This window comes from Neoarius graeffei, chromosome 16 (assembly GCF_027579695.1).
Source record: "Neoarius graeffei isolate fNeoGra1 chromosome 16, fNeoGra1.pri, whole genome shotgun sequence".
Classification (NCBI taxonomy): Eukaryota; Metazoa; Chordata; class Actinopteri; order Siluriformes; family Ariidae; genus Neoarius; species Neoarius graeffei.
The window spans coordinates 27,529,183-27,548,469 of NC_083584.1; the positions used below are offsets into that span (position 1 = coordinate 27,529,183).

A 19,287-nucleotide genomic window follows, 5' to 3' on the forward strand; every position below is an offset into this window, starting at 1 on the left:
TGTCTTTAGATGACAAGCAGACTGGATACCGAGGGTGTGGGACTTCATCAAACTGATTGTGCTGGAGATCACAAACCCACCACACGGTGGTGCCAAAAAGCAACTGTCTTCCGCCGCCGCCTTCTTTCAGCTGCTCCCATTAGGGGTCGCCACAGCAGATCATCCATTTCCATCTCATCTTGTCTTCAGCATCTTCTTCTGTCACGCCAGCCACCTGCATGTCCTCCCTCACCACATCCATAAACCTCCTCTTTGGCCTTCCTCTTTTCCTCTTGCCTGGCAACTCCATCTTCTACATCCTTCACCTAATATACTCGCCATCTCTCCTCTGCACATGTCCAAACCAACTCTGTCTCATCTCTATTGCTTTGTCTCCAAACCATCCAACCTGGGTTGTCCCTCTAAAGTACTCATTCCTAATCCTGTCCATCTTAATCACTCCCAGCACAAGTCTTAGCATCTTTAACTCTGCTGCCTCCAGCTCTACTTCCTGTTTTTTGTCAGTGCCACAGTCTCCAAGACGTAGAACATGGCAGGACTCACTGTCATCTTGTACACCTTCCATTTCACTCTTGCTGGTACCCTTCTGTTGCAGATCACTCCTGACACTTCTCTCCACCCTGTCTGCGCTCTCTTCCACACTCCCTGTTACTTTGAACAGTTGACCCCAAGTATTTACTCCTTTCATCCTCACCATTCCACAATCATCCCTCTCATTCACACACGTATTCCATCTTGCTCCGACTGACTTTCATTCCTCTTCTCTCCGGTGCATACCTCCACTTCTCCAGGCTCTTCTTGACCGGCTTCCTACTCTCACTACAAATCAGAATGTCATTTGCGAAGATCATAGTCCATGGAAACTCCTGCTTGGTCTCGTCCGTCAACCGGTCCATCACGGTTGCAAACAAGAAAGGGCTCGGAGCTGATCCTTGATGTAATCCCACCTCCACCTTGAACCAATCCATCACTCCTACCGCATGCCTCACCACCGTCACACTACCCTCATACATATCCTGCACTACCACTCTTGCATACATCTCTGCCACTCCTGACTTCCTCATACAATACTGCACCTCCTCTCTCAGCACCCTGTCATATGCTTTCTCTCAGTCCACAAAGTTACACCGCAGCTCCTTCCGACCTTCTCTGCGCTCATCCATCAACATTCTCCAAGCAAACATTGCATCTATGGTGATCTTTCCCGGCATGAAACCATACTGCTGTTTGCTAATCGCCACCTCTCTTCACTTAGATTCAACTACTCTGTACCATAACTTCATGGTGTGGCTGATCAACTTTATACCTCTGTAGTTACACCAGCTCTGCACATCACGCTTATTCTTGAAAATTGGTACCAGTACCATTGGTCCACAGGCATCCTCTCACTTTCCAAGATTGTGTTTAAACATTCTAGATAAAAACTCCACTGCCGTCTCTCCTAAACATCTCCATGCCTCCACTGGTATGTCATCCGGACCAACCGCTTTCCCATTTTTCATTCACTTCTTCCTAGCTGTCCTCACTTCACCCTTGCTAATCCAGTACACTTCCTGATTCACCATGCGTAAATTCTGATTCGCAATCCTCACACCATCCACCTTTCTCACTCATTTTCTTCATTCATCAGCCACTCAAAGTACTCCTTCCATCTTCTCAACACACTCATCTCACTTGTCAGTACATTTCCATCTTTATCCTTCATCACCCTAACCTGCTGCACATCCTTCCCAGCTCAGTCCTACCGTCTAGCCAATCGGTACAAGTCCTTTTCTCCTTCCTTAGTGGCCAACCTAACTGTCTGCCTTCTGACGTCCTAAACAGACAAAGACCTCCATCCAGGGGTGAAAAAAATGGCTGGTATAAATGGGTCAGCAGGGTTAAGCCCCTCATCTTTCAAAGATAAAAAAGCCATCAATATAAGATTTGATTTTTGGCATCAACATCACGTTATTTGCTTTTAACAAACATCTTAAATATGATTTAATTTGTTCTCTTGTGGAATCAAGTACAACAGCACCCCCAGTGGTTGTAAAAAAAATGCATAGAATGGTATGCAGAAGTGTAGACTCATTTTGCCCATCAGTGACCGATGGGACAGTGATTGATCAGGGGTGTGTGAAATAATCAAGAGTGTAATTAATGTGAATAATTTTTTTCAGGATGTAATTAATATGTAGTGTTTACTCTGACATTGACATTAATTACGCTATTATTTGTTTTTTATCACCAAAATGCTTTGGAGAAGAAATTAAAAGTTGATAGACAGACCCTGTGTCTGAAATCACTCACTCGTTCACTATTCCCTACTCACTATATAGGGAATTACTATATAGAGGACTATATAGTGAGCTCGTTGATAAAATAAAAAAAAAAGTTTTCGGACACTAGTCCGTCGTGCTGTTATTGACGTCATTACTGTCGCACAATTAAAACGTGCCAGATCAGTCTGGTGGGTTTTCAAAATAATAAATACATGCATGTATTTTTGTGATAAATCCATATTATACTGAGTGTATTTCCCACATTAATAAATTACAAAGTACGTTGTGTCTGCTGCATCTTTCAGTTCTTTTAAATCAAGGCTGAATACTTTCTTCTTTGTTGCTGCCTTTTATTAAATCAAATTTGAGGCTTTTGATTTGATTTCTTTCAGCGCAACTGCAATGCATGATGGGATCTATTGCTTGGTTAGCGACTAGTGGTTGTACGCTACTTTTCGTGATGCATTGTGGGATACTTTGAGTGCATTATGTAGGGTGTAATAATGCTCACTGTACATTCGGACAGCACTACAAAATGGCGACATCACTATATAGTCCACTATATAGTGAGTAGGGAGCGATTTTGGACACAGAGTAAGTACACATCAAATGTACAAATTACAAAAAAGGCACATGATAGAACTGCAAGCTTAGTATTTTGTTTTGGATGAAAGAATTGCAGCTTTTGTGTTTACCATGAAACACTACAAGTTGGGCATTGCAGACGTAAATGTCTAAAGGCTGACCGGCAGCTGCATATGTGATTTTATAATTTTTCTTTGTGTGTATAAAAGTTTTTGCCCCAATGAGAGAAACCCATGAACGATCATTCACCGTGTACAGTGATCTATTTTCTATGACACCCTTTTAATATATATATATATATATATATATATATATATATATATATATATATATATATATATATAATATGAGAAAATCTCATCTTATTATCTCTAGCCGCTTTATCCTGTTCTACAGGGTCGCAGGCAAGCTGGAGCCTATCCCAGCTGACTACGGGCGAAAGGCGGGGTACACCCTGGACAAGTCGCCAGGATAGACACAGACAACCATTCACATTCACACCTACGGTCAATTTAGAGTCACCAGTTAACCTAACCTGCATGTCTTTGGACTGTGGGGGAAACCGGAGCACCCGGAGGAAACCCACACGGACACGGGGAGAACATGCAAACTCCACACAGAAAGGCCCTCGCCGGCCACGGGGCTCGAACCCGGACCTTCTTGCTGTGAGGCGACAGCGCTAACCACTACACCACCATGCCGCCCATATGAGAAAATATATAAGAAGAAAAAAAAAAAAAAAAATATATATATATATATAATATAAAATTTTTTCTTGCTTGCACAAATAAATGCACAATAATGTACAGTATTCATGTCAAAATTTATGACCGTGTTCAAAAACCGCCAATAAACAGAAGTTTTTAAAAAAAAATTTTTTCCCCCTGACGTCATATTTACTGCCATCGATGAGACTTCATTATATAATGCTGAACCCAAAATATTGAACAGTTATTCCAAGAAATCGAGTTGTACATGAGCTGATGGCCGAGTTGGCTATCAGCCATGTACGATGAGATTGAGTGGAATAATTGTTTTATTATATCCACATTCACTGGATTTTGGAAAAACAGAGCATTTTTTTTTTTTGCAAATTTGATAGATAAAAACTTTCTACAAAATGTCTGACAAAATCATTTCTGCTTAGAATGTAAACAAACTGGCGAAATGACAGGAGCAATTTGTGAAAAATGCAATAATAATTCTTGGAAAATAAAAGATATTCTTGCCATCAAATACTTTTATTCCATATTTTGTTGTTTGTATTTATTTATTTTTATTTGGGGGGGGGGGGGTTCTTCTTCTTTCGGGATTTTTGGCGGTTGGCAAACCAACTTAAAGGTGCATTACCGCCACCGACTGGGCTGGAGTGTGGAACAGGAAATACTGGAGGGGAACCAAGCAAACTATATTCTTTTAGCTATTTCTGTTTCTTTTAAATACTTTGATAGTAATTTTTGGGGTTTTGTTTTCGAGTAGAGTTTTTATTTCGTCCTCGGCTGGTTCAGCAACACGCTCCGCCATTTTGTTTTTCTCTACTCATGTTATATGAGCTGATATCCTAGTAGTAGAGTAGACAATCGGAGCACACAGTTGCTCATATCCAGTGAATGTGGATAGAATAATAGATTTTACCCGTCACATCTAATCAATATCAGTCGTTACTGAATCTCAGAATTCCTGGTAATGAAGATGCATCTTGATTTGTCCTTGCTAATATGAACTGTCTCTGTTCTGTCTCTGTGCAGGTGTCGGAGAAGGAAACATGTAGCCAAACAGCAGATACAGGCAGCCATGGCACTGACCTGGTGGCCAGTAGCTCCTTCAATGGGCCTCTTACAAGCGGTACAGGTAAAATGCCTCATATGTTCAAGTTTACTGTCGTATACATAATACAGGGTGTTTCAAAAAATTTGATATTATTTGAGATGTAAATATCCCAGAAACTACATAGTCGGGGCAAATGAAACTGAACAGGCTTAATGTTGAGCAATATAAGATTTATTCCTCAAAACTTGAATGAGAAATTCAAAGGTATGTGGATTCCATGAACGATTTCACAAATTTTCAATACGCACGCCGCCTGAGACACAGACACACGGACAGCCTTCCTCTTTGAACTTTTTGTGCCGTCTAAATCCACACTGCAGTCGGTGCATTTTTAGAGAATTCTCTCATAAATGCACGATGCACAGTCTTGTTCGAGCATACTCTAATGCACAAAATGCTTTTTCTTTTCCAGTGAATGGCATTTCTATACCTAAAAAGATGAAAACAAAAAAAACATTAAACATAAAACTTTGACCTGTTTCCACACATGCTATTAAAATTTGAGGTCAATTGAACGAGAACTGGCAAAGTTATTAGACTGTGAAATGAGAGCAAAATTTTTTTAAACACCCTGTACATTAAACCATCTTTTGGCAAGTGATCATAATCGCTTCTAATAACTCATATAATGCAATATTTAATAGTTTTTAATGTTATTGTGGTTCTAAAGTTCTAATTTTGACATACAGTGGACAAAACTGTTGCTCTCGAAGTGCATGGCTTGTATCCAACGCTCTCCTTGCCAATTAAGCATCACATTTGAGTTTTTAGATTTCCAGAAAGTGCTTCCGTTGATAAAGTTCACCAAGACAGACTGCTGGCAATGTTTACATTTGCATTACATGACCAATGTTTTTTTCATTTGAGCGTGCAGACTATTCAAAGTGGAAAAATTGGCTGTTTTGCCACCCTTATTTGACAGCCAAATGTTATTGAATCTTAAAATATAAGAGCCAGTTATGTTCCAGTATGCAAATACAGGCCAGGCATCGGGAAGGGAGGTGTGGAGGATAAAAGTAGAACTATGACTTTAAGCCCATTTCCACTGACATCTGTTTATTAAGGAAACAAATTACAGCCTTCAAAACAATATTTAAATTAATTAATTAAATTAGCTAGTTGCCTAGTTAGCTATACTAGTAAGATTAAAAAAAAAAAAAAGGGGGGGGGGGGGTATGTCTTAGGTCCTAAACCGTTTATATTGTAGAGTAGAGTGGGGGAAAAAGCCCCCCTTAAAGAAAATTCAGTTTTTCTCCAAGTTGAAATGAACCATGTGTTTAGTTTTAATCATAGTTTTTGACAACAGTGACATGAACAATAATGCCACCTAAAGTTTGCCTAAAGTTAATACTTTGTTTTTGTTAAAAAAAAAATTAACATTGTGCCAAGGGGGCCTTTTACCCCCCCAGTGGGGTAAAAGGCCCCCTGAGGTGGGGCAATAAGGCCCCCTCACTCAAAAAAAGCTGTTTGGATAGCAAAAGTGTTTACTTAAGCCTATAATGTGAAAGAAACAAGAAAATATCCCTGAATTAATGAATAGATGCATTATTTTATTATATTTTGCATTTTAATTTCAATATAATTTTGTGTGGATTGAACATGAATGAACAAAGAACAAGTGCATCAATAAATAATGCTAATTGAATCAATGACTTCATTAGCTATCTGCTATTCAGAAATGTATGAAATACAGTAATTATGATAAAAGGAAACGATGCCCCCTGGGGGCCATTTACCCCGCCATTAAGGGGGCATTTTACCCCACAGACTACACTTTTACAAAAAAGGGTCTTGCTTTCAAAATGTGATTCAACTTTTTATACCTAATGTATTTTTTTTAACATACTGACTTGTCTACTCATACCACATACACAGCTGTGATGAAATAGCAGCTATCTAAATACAGTTTTACTGATATCTGAAAATTATATCACTTTCCATGAAATTTGATTTCTCTCTGCTGCGTTGCTGATATGCGATCCACAGTGGATATTTGTATATCCCCGTTGTCAAACCAGTCCATAGCAACAATAGAAATGTAACTTTGCGCCATCTGGTGGTTATTTTGGGTAAAACAGGCTGGGGGCGTATTACCCCACGGGGGCGTATAGAGATCTTGCATGTGACGTCACAGCCGATCCAGATTGTGACAGACGCCATCGTGTCGGTCAAACGCCATATTCCGCCTTCTACTTCTGGTTCTACTTCTGCTTTTACTTCTACCTTTTCTTCTGGAAAACCCTACTATATACAATTCTACTACAACGGCTGCGGCTACAAGCTCTCCCTACCTGTGCACGTTTTTATGTTTTTTGTGTGTATGTTTGCGTGTTGTTCGTCTGTACCGGACTTCAATATCCACTACAACCGTATGGACTTACTGGACATTGGTTTCCAGCAGAAAATGACGGTTTGTAGCGATTTCCATCGCATGCACAACATTCCGGACGAGAAAAAAAAAAAAAAAACATTCCGGACGAGACCAGATTGCGAGACCAGCGGGGTCTCCGTGGATTGTTATCGGAAGCGAAGGAGGCGGCGCCGGGAGCCGAAGCAAAAGCGAGGCTACAGGCAGAGCCGGCCTGTTGACTAAGCTCAGAAAACAGCTACTCAAGCCTCTACCTCTCCAACGCCAGATCCATGTAAACAACACGGACGATTTGGAATTACCTTATTCTATAATCGGCTAGTCAGTGCTATACTCAATACTTAAGTGACTTACCCATCCAGTGAGGATCATTTTCTTGCTTACAAGATGCCACATCTGAGTCGCTGACAAATCCTGAATTTCTGTAAAGAAAACTGTCCAGAGATTTAGAAGCACGCAGTGCTTCACCACTGAACAGTGAGGGAAAGTTAATGAGGTAAATCATACACGTCCGGGTATTCCGCTGGCAGTTCAAAATCCAGTCGTGAAAACTCCGTCCGGAAAGCCATAAGGGTCACAAATCTGTAGATCGTTTATTTTAGACACATATCTAGTTATCTGTTCATTAGAAAAATGAGCTGTGTAGTCCGTCGGTTGAAATTGATCCATTTTGTACACGAGTGCAGCAGTATTCAGCGATGTTTTTGACCGACACGATGGCGGTTGTGTACTTTCCGGTCACGTGACTGCAAGATCTCTATTACCCCACTCTACTCTACATTAATGACTTATGTAATGTATCATGTATAATGAAATGCATTTTATTTGCCGATGATACAAACATCTTTTGCGCTGGGGACAATGCACAGCAGCTTATGGAGACAATCACAACCGAAATGAATAAATTAAAAAGGTGGTTTAATGTAAACAAATTGTCATTGAATTTGAGTAAAACAAAGATTGTTATTTGGAAAATATAAGTCGAACCCTCAAGTTGAATTGAAAATTGACAACATAACCATAGAAAGAGTTTATGAAATAAAATTTCTGGGTGTGATTGTTGATCATAAAATCTGCTGGAAACCACATATTAATCATGTTAAAGCAAAAATAGCAAAGATTACTGCAATTCTGGGGAAATCAAGACACATTCTGGACTATAAATCACTACATACTCTGTATAATGCACTCATACTTCCATATCTGAGCTACTGTGTGGAGATATGGGGTAATACCTACAAATCTAACCTGCAGCCGTTATGCACATTACAAAAAAGAGCAATAAGAATCGTCAATAATACGGGATATCTTGAGCATACAAACGCATTATTCGTAAAAGCACACACTCTGAAATTCATGGATCTGGTTAAACACAAGACTGCACAAATTATGTATAAAGCAAGACATAACCTTCTTCCGGGTGAGGTACAAAATATGTTTATGGAAAGGCAGGGAGGGTATAACCTGAGAGGGGAAATGAATTTAAAGAGAGTAAATGTTAGAACAACTATGAAAAGTATGTGCATAACAGTCTGTGGGGTGAAATTGTGGAATGGTCTGGATAATGAACTCAAAAATAGCACCAACATAACTGTTTAAAAAATTATATAAAAACATGTTACTAAAAATATATGAGAATGAGGACAGGCAGACTACAGGTGATGATGAAATTGAGAGTAAGTCTGTGACTGGTTTTGTATTTTGTGTATAGTTATAGGTAAGTGTATATGTATGTACTGTATAGATGTATTGTGTGTATACAACCCCGATTCCAAAAAAGTTGGGACAAAGTACATAAAAAAATAAATAAAAACGGAATGCAATGATGTGGAAGTTTCAAAATTCCATATTTTATTCAGAATAGAACATAGATGACATATCAAATGTTTAAACGGAGAAAATGTATCATTTAAAGAGAAAAATTAGGTGATTTTAAATTTCATGACAACACCACATCTCAAAAAAGTTGGGACAAGGCCATGTTTACCACTGTGAGACATCCCCTTTTCTCTTTACAACAGTCTGTAAACGTCTGGGGACTGAGGAGACAAGTTGCTCAAGTTTAGTTATAGGAATGTTAACCCATTCTTGTCTATTGTAGAATTCTATTTGCTCAACTGTCTTAGGTCTTTTTTGTCGTATCTTCCGTTTTATGATGTGCCAAATGTTTTCTATGAGTGAAAGATCTGGACTGCAGGCTGGCCAGTTCAGTACCCGGACCCTTCTTCTACGCAGCCATGATGCTGTAATTGATGCAGTATGTGGTTTGGCATTGTCATGTTGGAAAATGCAAGGTCTTCCCTGAAAGAGACGTCGTCTGGATGGGAGCATATGTTACTCTAGAACCTGGATATACGGTACCTTTCAGCATTGATGGTGTCTTTCCAGATGTGTAAGCTGCCCATGCCACACACACTAATGCAACCCCATACCATCAGAGATGCAGGCTTCTGAACTGAGCGCTGATAACAACTCGGGTCGTCCTTCTCCTCTTTAGTCTGAATGACACGGCGTCCCTGATTTCCCTAAAGAACTTCAAATTTTGATTCGTCTGACCACAGAACAGTTTTCCACTTTGCCACGGTCCATTTTAAATGAGCCTTGGCCCAGAGAAGACGTCTGCGCTTCTGGATCATGTTTAGATACGGCTTCTTCTTTGAACTATAGAGTTTTAGCTGGCAACAGCGGATGGCACGGTGAATTGTGTTCACAGATAATGTTCTCTGGAAATATTCCTGAGCCCATTTTGTGATTTCCAATACAGAAGCATGCCTGTATGTGATGCAGTGCCGTCTAAGGGCCCGAAGATCACGGGCACCCAGTATGGTTTTCCGGCCTTGACCCTTACGCACAGAGATTCTTCCAGATTCTCTGACTCTTTTGATGATATTATGCACTGTAGATGATGATATGTTCAAACTCTTTGCAATTTTACACTGTCGAACTCCTTTCTGATATTGCTCCACTATTTGCCGGCGCAGAATTAGGGGGATTGGTGATCCTCTTCCCATCTTTACTTCTGAGAGCCGCTGCCACTCCAAGATGCTCTTTTTATACCCAGTCATGTTAATGACCTATTGCCAATTGACCTAATGAGTTGCAATTTGGTCCTCCAGCTGTTCCTTTTTTGTACCTTTAACTTTTCCAGCCTCTTATTGCCCCTGTCCCAACTTTTTTGAGATGTGTTGCTGTCATGAAATTTCAAATGAGCCAATATTTGGCATGAAATTTCAAAATGTCTCACTTTCGACATTTGATATGTTGTCTATGTTCTATTGTGAATACAATATCAGTTTTTGAGATTTGTAAATTATTGAATTCCGTTTTTATTTACAACTTGTACTTCGTCCCAACTTTTTTTGGAATCAGGGTTGTATATGCATAACATAAGTATCTGTATATATGATTTGATTTGGTCGATATTATACCATGTCGGTATGTCTTGGTATGTTTTCTTTTTGTTTGTTGCTTTTGTTTTCTTTTGTATATATAGTTTATTATGGCGGAAAGTGACGTTTGATTAGCGGTGGTATAGAGGGTTAGGACTAGATAAGTTATTACTTCTTCCTAATCCTTTCTGAACATTATTATGTTACTGTCTTGTGGCGACGATGTTTTGATTATTGCATTTTTTATGTAAATTTTTTATTTTTATATCTTCTTTATTGTTCAGAATAAAGTAATCAATCAATCAGAAAATAGAACAGCACAGTTGCAGAAGATAACGAGCAATTGTTAGTACAGTGTCATGCACAGTGTGGTGGATTTAATGATCCACGATGCAACTGTCATGTTTACCGTCTGCCAGCATTTGTGACCCGAGTATTACAAGGTCCTATCTCCCATTCATTCTTAACCCAAATATGACCTGAAATCATGATTTGTTTCTTTTTCTCTTTAAAATCCTGGTATGAGTATGGGGGAGAAAAAAAAACCCTAACTTAATTGGGATTAAAGGTTAGGCAGTTACTGTGATTTAATATTGGCACTTATCTAGCCTCTCATTGTTGTCAGCTAAACATAAGGCTGCTCCTGAATCAGCAGCACTCCTCATTGTCTCTTCTCATATCTGTGTCAGTCCTCACAGACACCGTGGACACGAGCCCACACCCTTCAGAAGAAATGGTGTCCATCCAGTCAGAGCATCGCTCTTCTAAATGCCCCCAGGACCGCGAGTTACCAAGCATTCCCTGCGCCAACAGTCTACGGGTAGCAGCCGAAGCCTCTGAGGAGTGCAGAGTCTCTGGGGATGGCACGTACGAGATGCTGAAGGACGGAACCTCACATGATGTTGTAGAAGATTCACCCTATGAGACGGTAAAAGAGTTAAAGGAGGCATGCCTCACTAACGGCACACTGACCCCTGACGAGCCTCCAACTGCCCAGCCCAACGGGCACCTGAACCCCAGCCCTGGCACGCCTGACCTGTGCCCACTGACCAACGGCGCCGAGTACGCCTCCATCGACCTGAAGAAGAAGAGCCGCTACAGCGTAGAAGCCGAGGCCCAGCGCTCAGTCGTAGAGCAAACTGAGGAGGAGAATCCACCACCTATACCTGATAAAGTGCTGGATGAGAATGATAACCAAAGCATCAGTACGCTGCAGAATGGAGAGGTGAGGAGAATGTAAGAGGGTTCTGAATTCTCAATGTTTTGATGCAAGATTACTTCCAAAAGGGAGATCCACCGAAAAAGTAAAACAGATGCATTCTTGGTAAATGTACTTAATTAAAAACAGTGTAATGGCTTTGGTATCCGGTTATTCAGCACAAATCTAAAGTCTTTTAGCACAGCTCTGTGTTCTTTAAAGGACATGGGACATGGATTTTTTTTCTGGGTATAATTATGTATAAAGGACATAAGAAATGCCATCTAAATCACTGCAGGGCGTCAAAAATGTGAAAATCATCACATTATTCAAGTTTTTTTATACATCAGCGTAAAACAAGGATTCGTTAATGAGCTAGGTGGTCACGTGACCCGTGACGTAACAAAAACTTTCCAAGGAGCCAGCGCTTGGGTATCTAATGTAAACAGGTTACCGAAATGGACACCATCGACAGTGATATTCCCGATGTTTCACAGAGATGTGAAGTTAGACCCTATCAATTCGAACCGATAGCTGGAAATTCACATGAACATGGATCTTGTCTTTACTCTGACGGGTCAGATGATTCTGAGAGTGAGAGTTCATTCAATCCCCATGAAACTGAAAGCGGTCGGCTCGATAACACTTCCTGGTAAGTTAAAAACAATTCTGCTCAAAGGCTAATGATCTGTTGAAAGAAGTATTATTTTTGTATCATACATTGAAAGTTCATCATAGATCTAGCTAAAGTCCGTTGCAAGCTAGTTTTTTTTTTTTGCTGATATTTTTCGAGATTGATTGAGATACAATGCTTCCAGAGTCTGAGATGAAAACATTCAAAATGGCGAAACGAGTCAGAATTATGATAATCAATAATTGATACACCCAAAATTATAATACTAATCCTTACCTCGGCTTTCAGACGCTTAGCGAATGCACCCCGTAGTGGCCGTAGCACTTCTGGTTTCACTCCGCCGTCTTGTTCCTGAATTGGGACGTTGGGAACGGCTCCATCTTTAAGTAGCCTCTTAAATTTGGCTTGGCAATTAATATCGCTCAGTACCTGAGTATTAAAGTTGAAAGAATCCTCAGTGAAATGGTCCGAACACAGTTTGTGGGAAACAGTAGGTGCAAAGTTTTTTCTACGGCAGTAGTGAGCCCACACTTTCCTCAGCTTCGGGTCCTTGGGGAATGCAAAAAAACTTACTCCAGGGCATTTCCCATTGGAATTATTGCAACCATAAGCAGCACAATACACCATGATGTCCAATGTACTTTAAAGACTATAAAAACAATTTTCTTGTCATCCACTTCTCCATTCATCTACCCGCTTGTGCTGTGCCTGAAAGTTTTTGTGACGTATGATCACGTGACAGCGGCTCTTCCGGTTGTAGAAAATGTATATCGGAGCTCGAGCAGAATTGCCATATAATCATCACGAATATAACGATTTTGCTGAATTTAATAGATGATTTTGTATTTGATGATGCAATTAATTCATATTTTTAATGGAAAGAAACTGATATAGCGTGCATTTATGTTTCATGTCCCATATCCTTTAACACAACTCTGGATTACGGTCACAATAATCGAAAAAAAAAAAAATACTCATCTTGATATAGGAAGAGGTTTATTATGGTTGCTTAGGGTCTGGAAGCCTGAATTTCTGCTGCTGTACATGTTAAGGATCAGTTGTTGATCCCTGAAATGTGGACTGAAAATCCGATTCTTTGGTGTCTTTGGATATTTGTAGTTGAGCCATAACAAACCTTGAATTGTCGGCACCTTCACAGAGAACTTCATTCACTTCTGATCATACCATATCACAAATTCAACTGACTGTCAATAATTACGCGTTTGCCGAATTAATTAACCGGGGGGTTATGTCTCTTGCCCCGCTTGACAACAAAATGAAATGAATGTCTTCCAACTTCTCAGATCTTGTGCATTTTTAATAGCACCTGCAGTTTAATTGATTATCAAGTTTGTTTGCTTTTTTCCAAGTTTAATTATTTCACTTTCTTGCATTTAGAAGTCACAGCAATTATCTAAAATGTAAATAGGTTAAAAAAAATTATTGAAATAGCTGTACATAGTTTTCCTTTCTTTCTACCTTTTTTCTTTTGTAAAAAATTAAAATAAAGAACAAACAAAAAGCTTTCTTTAAACTCATCAACTTGTAAATTTCACTTGACTTGTCATTCTTTATCAAATTAGCAAATTGTAAATAATAAATGATATAATTTAAGCTTAGCACTTTAATAAAGGCAAAACAAGCCTGGAAGTCGGCTGTAGCGGTGTACTGGGTCAGGGTACGTGCGGTGTTAAATAATTTGGAGGGAGGATTAGTGACTAACATACGGGCTACACCAAACATAGCGGTTTCAAGATGGCGGAGTGGGGAAATGCAATCACTCGTTTTCGATCGGAATCTCCGCAACTTTTTAAAAAAAAAATCCATCAAACATCTTTAATCATGATCAGTAAGTATTCATAATAAAGATTAAGTGTTCTTGGATCTGGTGCTAAAGAACATAGAGTTGTGCTAAAAGACTTTTGTGCTAAATAACCGTAAACCATGGCGTTAAAGTGTCCGAGAAGGACACTTCAAGTAATTTCGTAGTTGAACACATTAAGCATAATCAAATGATCTGGGTCAGATTAGTTCTCATCTCATCATCTGTAGCTGCTTTATCCTGTTCTACAGGGTCGCAGGCAAGCTGGAGCCTATCCCAGCTGACTACGGGCGAAAGGCGGGGTACACCCTGGACAAGTCGCCAGGTCATCACAGGGCTGACACATATGCCGCTTTTCCACTACAAACGCGGCTGAGCCGTGCCGTGCCGAGTCGAGCTGAGTCGAGCTGAGCGGGGCTGTTGGAGTTGCATTTCGACTACAACCGCGCTGAACCGTGCTGGCTGGAAGTGGGTGGACACATTGGGTGGAGTTAGCGAAAGTGGGTGGACGTCACGTGATGTCGTTAAGCAGCGCAAACAGTGACATCAGTGACAGTGGCGGAACAAGTCAGAGCCGGGCCGGGGGCGGGGCAAATGACCGGGCCCTTTATTAAAGCTTATCATAACATCATTTTAGGCTACAAAATGTCCGCAACTGCGGTGTTTACCAATTTCAACACTACCGGGTGCAACTATGTTATTTAGTACATCAAGTCCTTCAAACGAACATGTAACTCAGAAACAAAAAACATTAGGATACTGTACATGGCTCATAATAAAACATCAATAGCCTATACTGCGCACATTATTTGAAGGGCATACGAATGAGCGCTCAGAGTGGTGACAGGAAGAGTCAGAAATAAAAGGAGGGCGGTGCAAACCTCACTGAATGCACTGTGTTTACCAATTTCAACACTACGGGGTGCAACTATGTTATTTTGTACATTAAGTCCTTCAAACGAACATGTAACTCAGAAACAAAAAAACATTAGGTGACATACTGTACATGGGTCATAATAAAACATCAATAGCCTACTGCGCGCATTATTTGAAGGGCATACGACGAGCCTTGCGCTCCGCGAACTCGTCCACGATGCTCTGTATGTCACTGATTCAGTGAGCTTTTAAGCGGTAGTCTCACGACCTGAATAGTAAACAATAAACATGGAGTCGTTAGTGTTGCTGGTCTTGGTGCTGTGGCTTGTTGTCACCGACAACGCGGACAGATACTGGCAAGAGCGTATAGATGAGGCGAGGCGCATAAGGCTTCAGAAATTCTCGTAATTCGTAATTATTCTCCTTCCGGGTTTGCGGTGTTTACAGATCCCAGCGCGCTCACGGGGCGTGTGTGGGCATGTGAGGACACGCCTCCTCACCAATCAGTGCACAGGGGAGTGTCTGCTCACGCCCCCAACCTCACTCGGCACGGCTTGGCTCGCTTCAGCCCCACTCCAAAACGGTGCGAGTTTTAGGGGCTAAGCAGGGCTGAAACGAGCTGAGTCGTGCCGGTTTTTGGTAGTCGAAACGCGAGCCGTGTCGGGCTGAAGTGAGCTGAAGCGAGCTGAAAAAGGGTAGTGGAAAAGGGCCAATAGACACAGACAACCATTCACACTCACATTCACACCTACGGTCAATTTAGAGTCACCAGTTAACCTAACCTGCATGTCTTTGGACTGTGGGGGAAACCGGAGCACCCGGAGGAAACCCACGCGGACACGGGGAGAACATGCAAACTCCGCACAGAAAGGCCCTCGCCGGCCACGGGGCTCGAACCCGGACCTTCTTGCTGTGAGGCGACAGCGCTAACCACTACACCACCGTGCCGCCCCGGGTCAGATTAGTTAACAAACGAAATTTTCCTGTTTAGGCTCAATGGTAAAAATGAGGCAGCTGATTAAATTAATTAATATCTTAATGTATTTGAAAAAGATTTAACAGTTATTCCACAAAATCGAGTCGTGTATGAGCTGATGGCAGAGTCGGCTCTAAGCCATGTACGACGAGATTGAGTGGAATAGCTGTTTTATTCTATCCACATTCACTGGATTTTGAAAAATGGAGCATTTTATTTTTTGTAAATTTGATAAAAACTTTATACAAAATGTCTGACAAAATAATTTTCACTTAGAATGTACACAAACTGGCAAAATGACAGTAGCAATTTGTGAAAAATGCGACAATAATAATTATTGAAACACCGCGCCCCCCCCCCCCCCCCCGCTCTTACCATCAAATACTTTCATTCCATATATATATATATATATATATATATATATATATATATATATATATATATATATATATGTGTGTGTGTATTTTTGTATGTTTAGGGGGTGGTGTTTTCAAGTAGAGTTTTTATTTAACATGCTCCACCATTTTCCTCTTCTTCTTTGAGTTTTTTGGCAGTTGGCGAATCAAAGGACATGAAACATAAATGCACGCTATATCAGTTTCTTTCCATTAAAAATATGAATTAATTGCATCAACAAATACAAAATCATCTATTAAATTCAGCAAAATCGTTATATTCGTGATGATTATATGGCATTTCTGCTCGAGCTCCGATATGCATATTTTACAACCGGAAGAGCCGCCGTCACGTGATCATGCGTCACAAAAACTTTCGGGCACAGCACAAGCGGGTAGATGAATATGGAAAAGTGAATGACAAGAAAATTGTTTTTAATAGTCTTTAACGTACATTGAACATCATGGTGTATTGTGCTGCTTATGGTTGCAATAATTCCAATGGGAAATGCCCTGGAGTAAGTTTTTTTGCATTCCCCAAGGACCCGAAGCTGAGGAAAGTGTGGGCTCACTACTGCCGTAGAAAAAACTTTGCACCTACTGTTTCCCACAAACTGTGTTCGGACCATTTCACTGAGGATTCTTTCAACTTTAATACTCAGGTACTGAGCGATATTAATTGCCAAGCCAAATTTAAGAGGCCGTATAGCCGGGTTCATGGAGGCAGTGATAGCGCCATAATATACAGGGCCTAACATTCCTACAACTGTAGAGACAGTCAAGAAATCCTGTAACATTAATGGACATTTAAATAAATGTTAAAGGAACAGTCCACCGTACTTCCATAATGAAATATGCTCTTATCTGAATTGAGACGAGCTGCTCCGTACCTCTCCGAGCTTTGCGTGACCTCCCAGTCAGTCAGACGCGCTGTCACTCCTGTTAGCAATGTAGCTAGGCTCAGCATGGCCAATGGTATTTTTTGGGGCTGTAGTTAGATGCGACCAAACTCTTCCGCGTTTTTCCTGTTTACATAGGTTTATATGACCAGTGACATGAAACAAGTTCAGTTACACAAATTGAAACGTAGCGATTTTCTATGCTATGGAAAGTCCGCACTATAATGACAGGCGTACTAACACCTTCTGCGCGCTTCGGCAGCGCATTGATACCTTCGCTCGGAGTCGTACCATTTTTTTTTAGACAGGGTGGACGGACCAGGGCATTTGCCCGCCTGGCCGTGCCCGACAAGGAGCGCTCTCAGCCGGCTTGGGAGGCAGACGGCAGCCCCTCCTGGAAGTGTGGTTTTACCATGGGCCTCATGCGGTAAGGATTAGTATTATAATTTTGGGTGTATCAATTATTGATTATCATAATTCTGACTCGTTTCGCCATTTTGAATGTTTTCATCTCGGACTCTGGAAGCATTGTATTTCAATCAATCTCGAAAAATATCAGCAAAAAAAACTAGCTTGCAACGGACTTTAGCTAGATCTATGATGAACTTTCAATGCATGATACAAAAATAATACTTCTTTCAGCAGATCATTAGCCTTTGAGCAGAATTGTTTTTAACTTACCAGGAAGTGTTATCGAGCCGACCGCTTTCAGTTTCATGGGGACTGAATGAACTCTCACTCTCAGAATCATCTGACCCGTCAGAGTAAAGACAAGATCCATGTTCATGTGAATTTCCAGCTATCGGTTCGAATTGATAGGGTCTAACTTCACATCTCTGTGAAACATCGGGAATGTCACTGTCGATGGTGTCCATTTCGGTAACCTGTTTACATTAGATACCCAAGCGCTGGCTCCTTGGAAAGTTTTTGTTACGTCACGTGACCAACTAGCTAATTAACAAATCCTTGTTTTACGCTGATGTATAAAAAAGTTGAATAATGTGGTGATTTTCACATTTTTGACGCCCTGCAGTGATTTAGATGGCATTTCTTATGTCCTTTATACATAATTATACCCAGAAAAAAATCTATGTGCCATATCCTTTAAAGGTGCATTACTGCCACCGACTGGGCTGGAGTGTGGAACAGGAGCTGTTTGGTGGGTGGGGGCTATATATTCTTTTAGCTATTTCTGTTTTTTAAATACTTGATAACAAAGTGATTATATCTGACTTAATACGCCCCCGCCATTTTGTTTTTCTCTCCTCACAGTATATGAGCTGATATCCTAGTCGTAGAGTAGCCAATCAGAGCGCGCGATTGCTCATGTCCAGTGAATGTGGATAGAATAATTTTGAGCTTGTTGTGTTTTTATTTTACACAGCAACAGAATAAAGCATTACCAAAGGGCTGCACTAAGAACTCACGGTGCATAAATCATAGAAAGTTCTGCTTTCCTAAACAAAGAATTGACTTCCAAAGAGTCGAAATGTAATGTTTCTGAAGTTTTTTTTTTTTTTTTTTTTTTACCAACAGCAATGTTCATTTTTCTGATATTTCAGTGACTTGTGATTTAATGTAAAAAAGCTTGGCTTGGAATAACGGCCTCCTCAGTACTGTGTTCACACTGCATAATATGCCATGATGGCCTTGTAGATCCTATAGAGTTCTCCACTACATGGCCAGTAACATGCCATTTATAATTCCTGCAACACGAGTCATATTTGTTAATATTAATATTTTAATGTCTTCTGACAAGCATTGCACTCATCACGCTGTCTATTTATGTTAAGATTAAAGTATTGGCACCCTTGGCTTGGGTGTTAGTATTTATTCAGCACTGGTTCAGTTTCGCTGTGCTTGGCTGATTTCTGTAAGTTCTCCATGCACTCGTCAGAGATTTATTTACACTTTTCCTTTCTGACCACTGAACAAATGAGTTTTAGGAGTCTGTTTTCAGCCCTGCCGCTTTCCACACATGCCTCAGCCAGTGTTTTCATGTGTTTAGGTTTGTTTTAATTCTGTTCAGTGTAGCTGAGCCAAATGAAAAT

The 19,287-nt window shown here is 40.5% G+C and overlaps 1 protein-coding gene across 1 annotated transcript in view; it reads left to right on the forward strand.

Moving 5' to 3' along the window:
• pag1 (phosphoprotein membrane anchor with glycosphingolipid microdomains 1) overlaps window positions 1–19,287 on the forward strand; it is a 146,326-nt gene that overhangs the window by 97,420 nt on the left and 29,619 nt on the right. Inside the window, exons 5-6 of the mRNA XM_060942725.1 lie at window positions 4,598–4,700; window positions 11,126–11,661. Of these exons, the coding sequence (XP_060798708.1) occupies window positions 4,598–4,700; window positions 11,126–11,661 (639 nt within the window). The remainder of the gene's footprint in view (window positions 1–4,597; window positions 4,701–11,125; window positions 11,662–19,287) is intronic.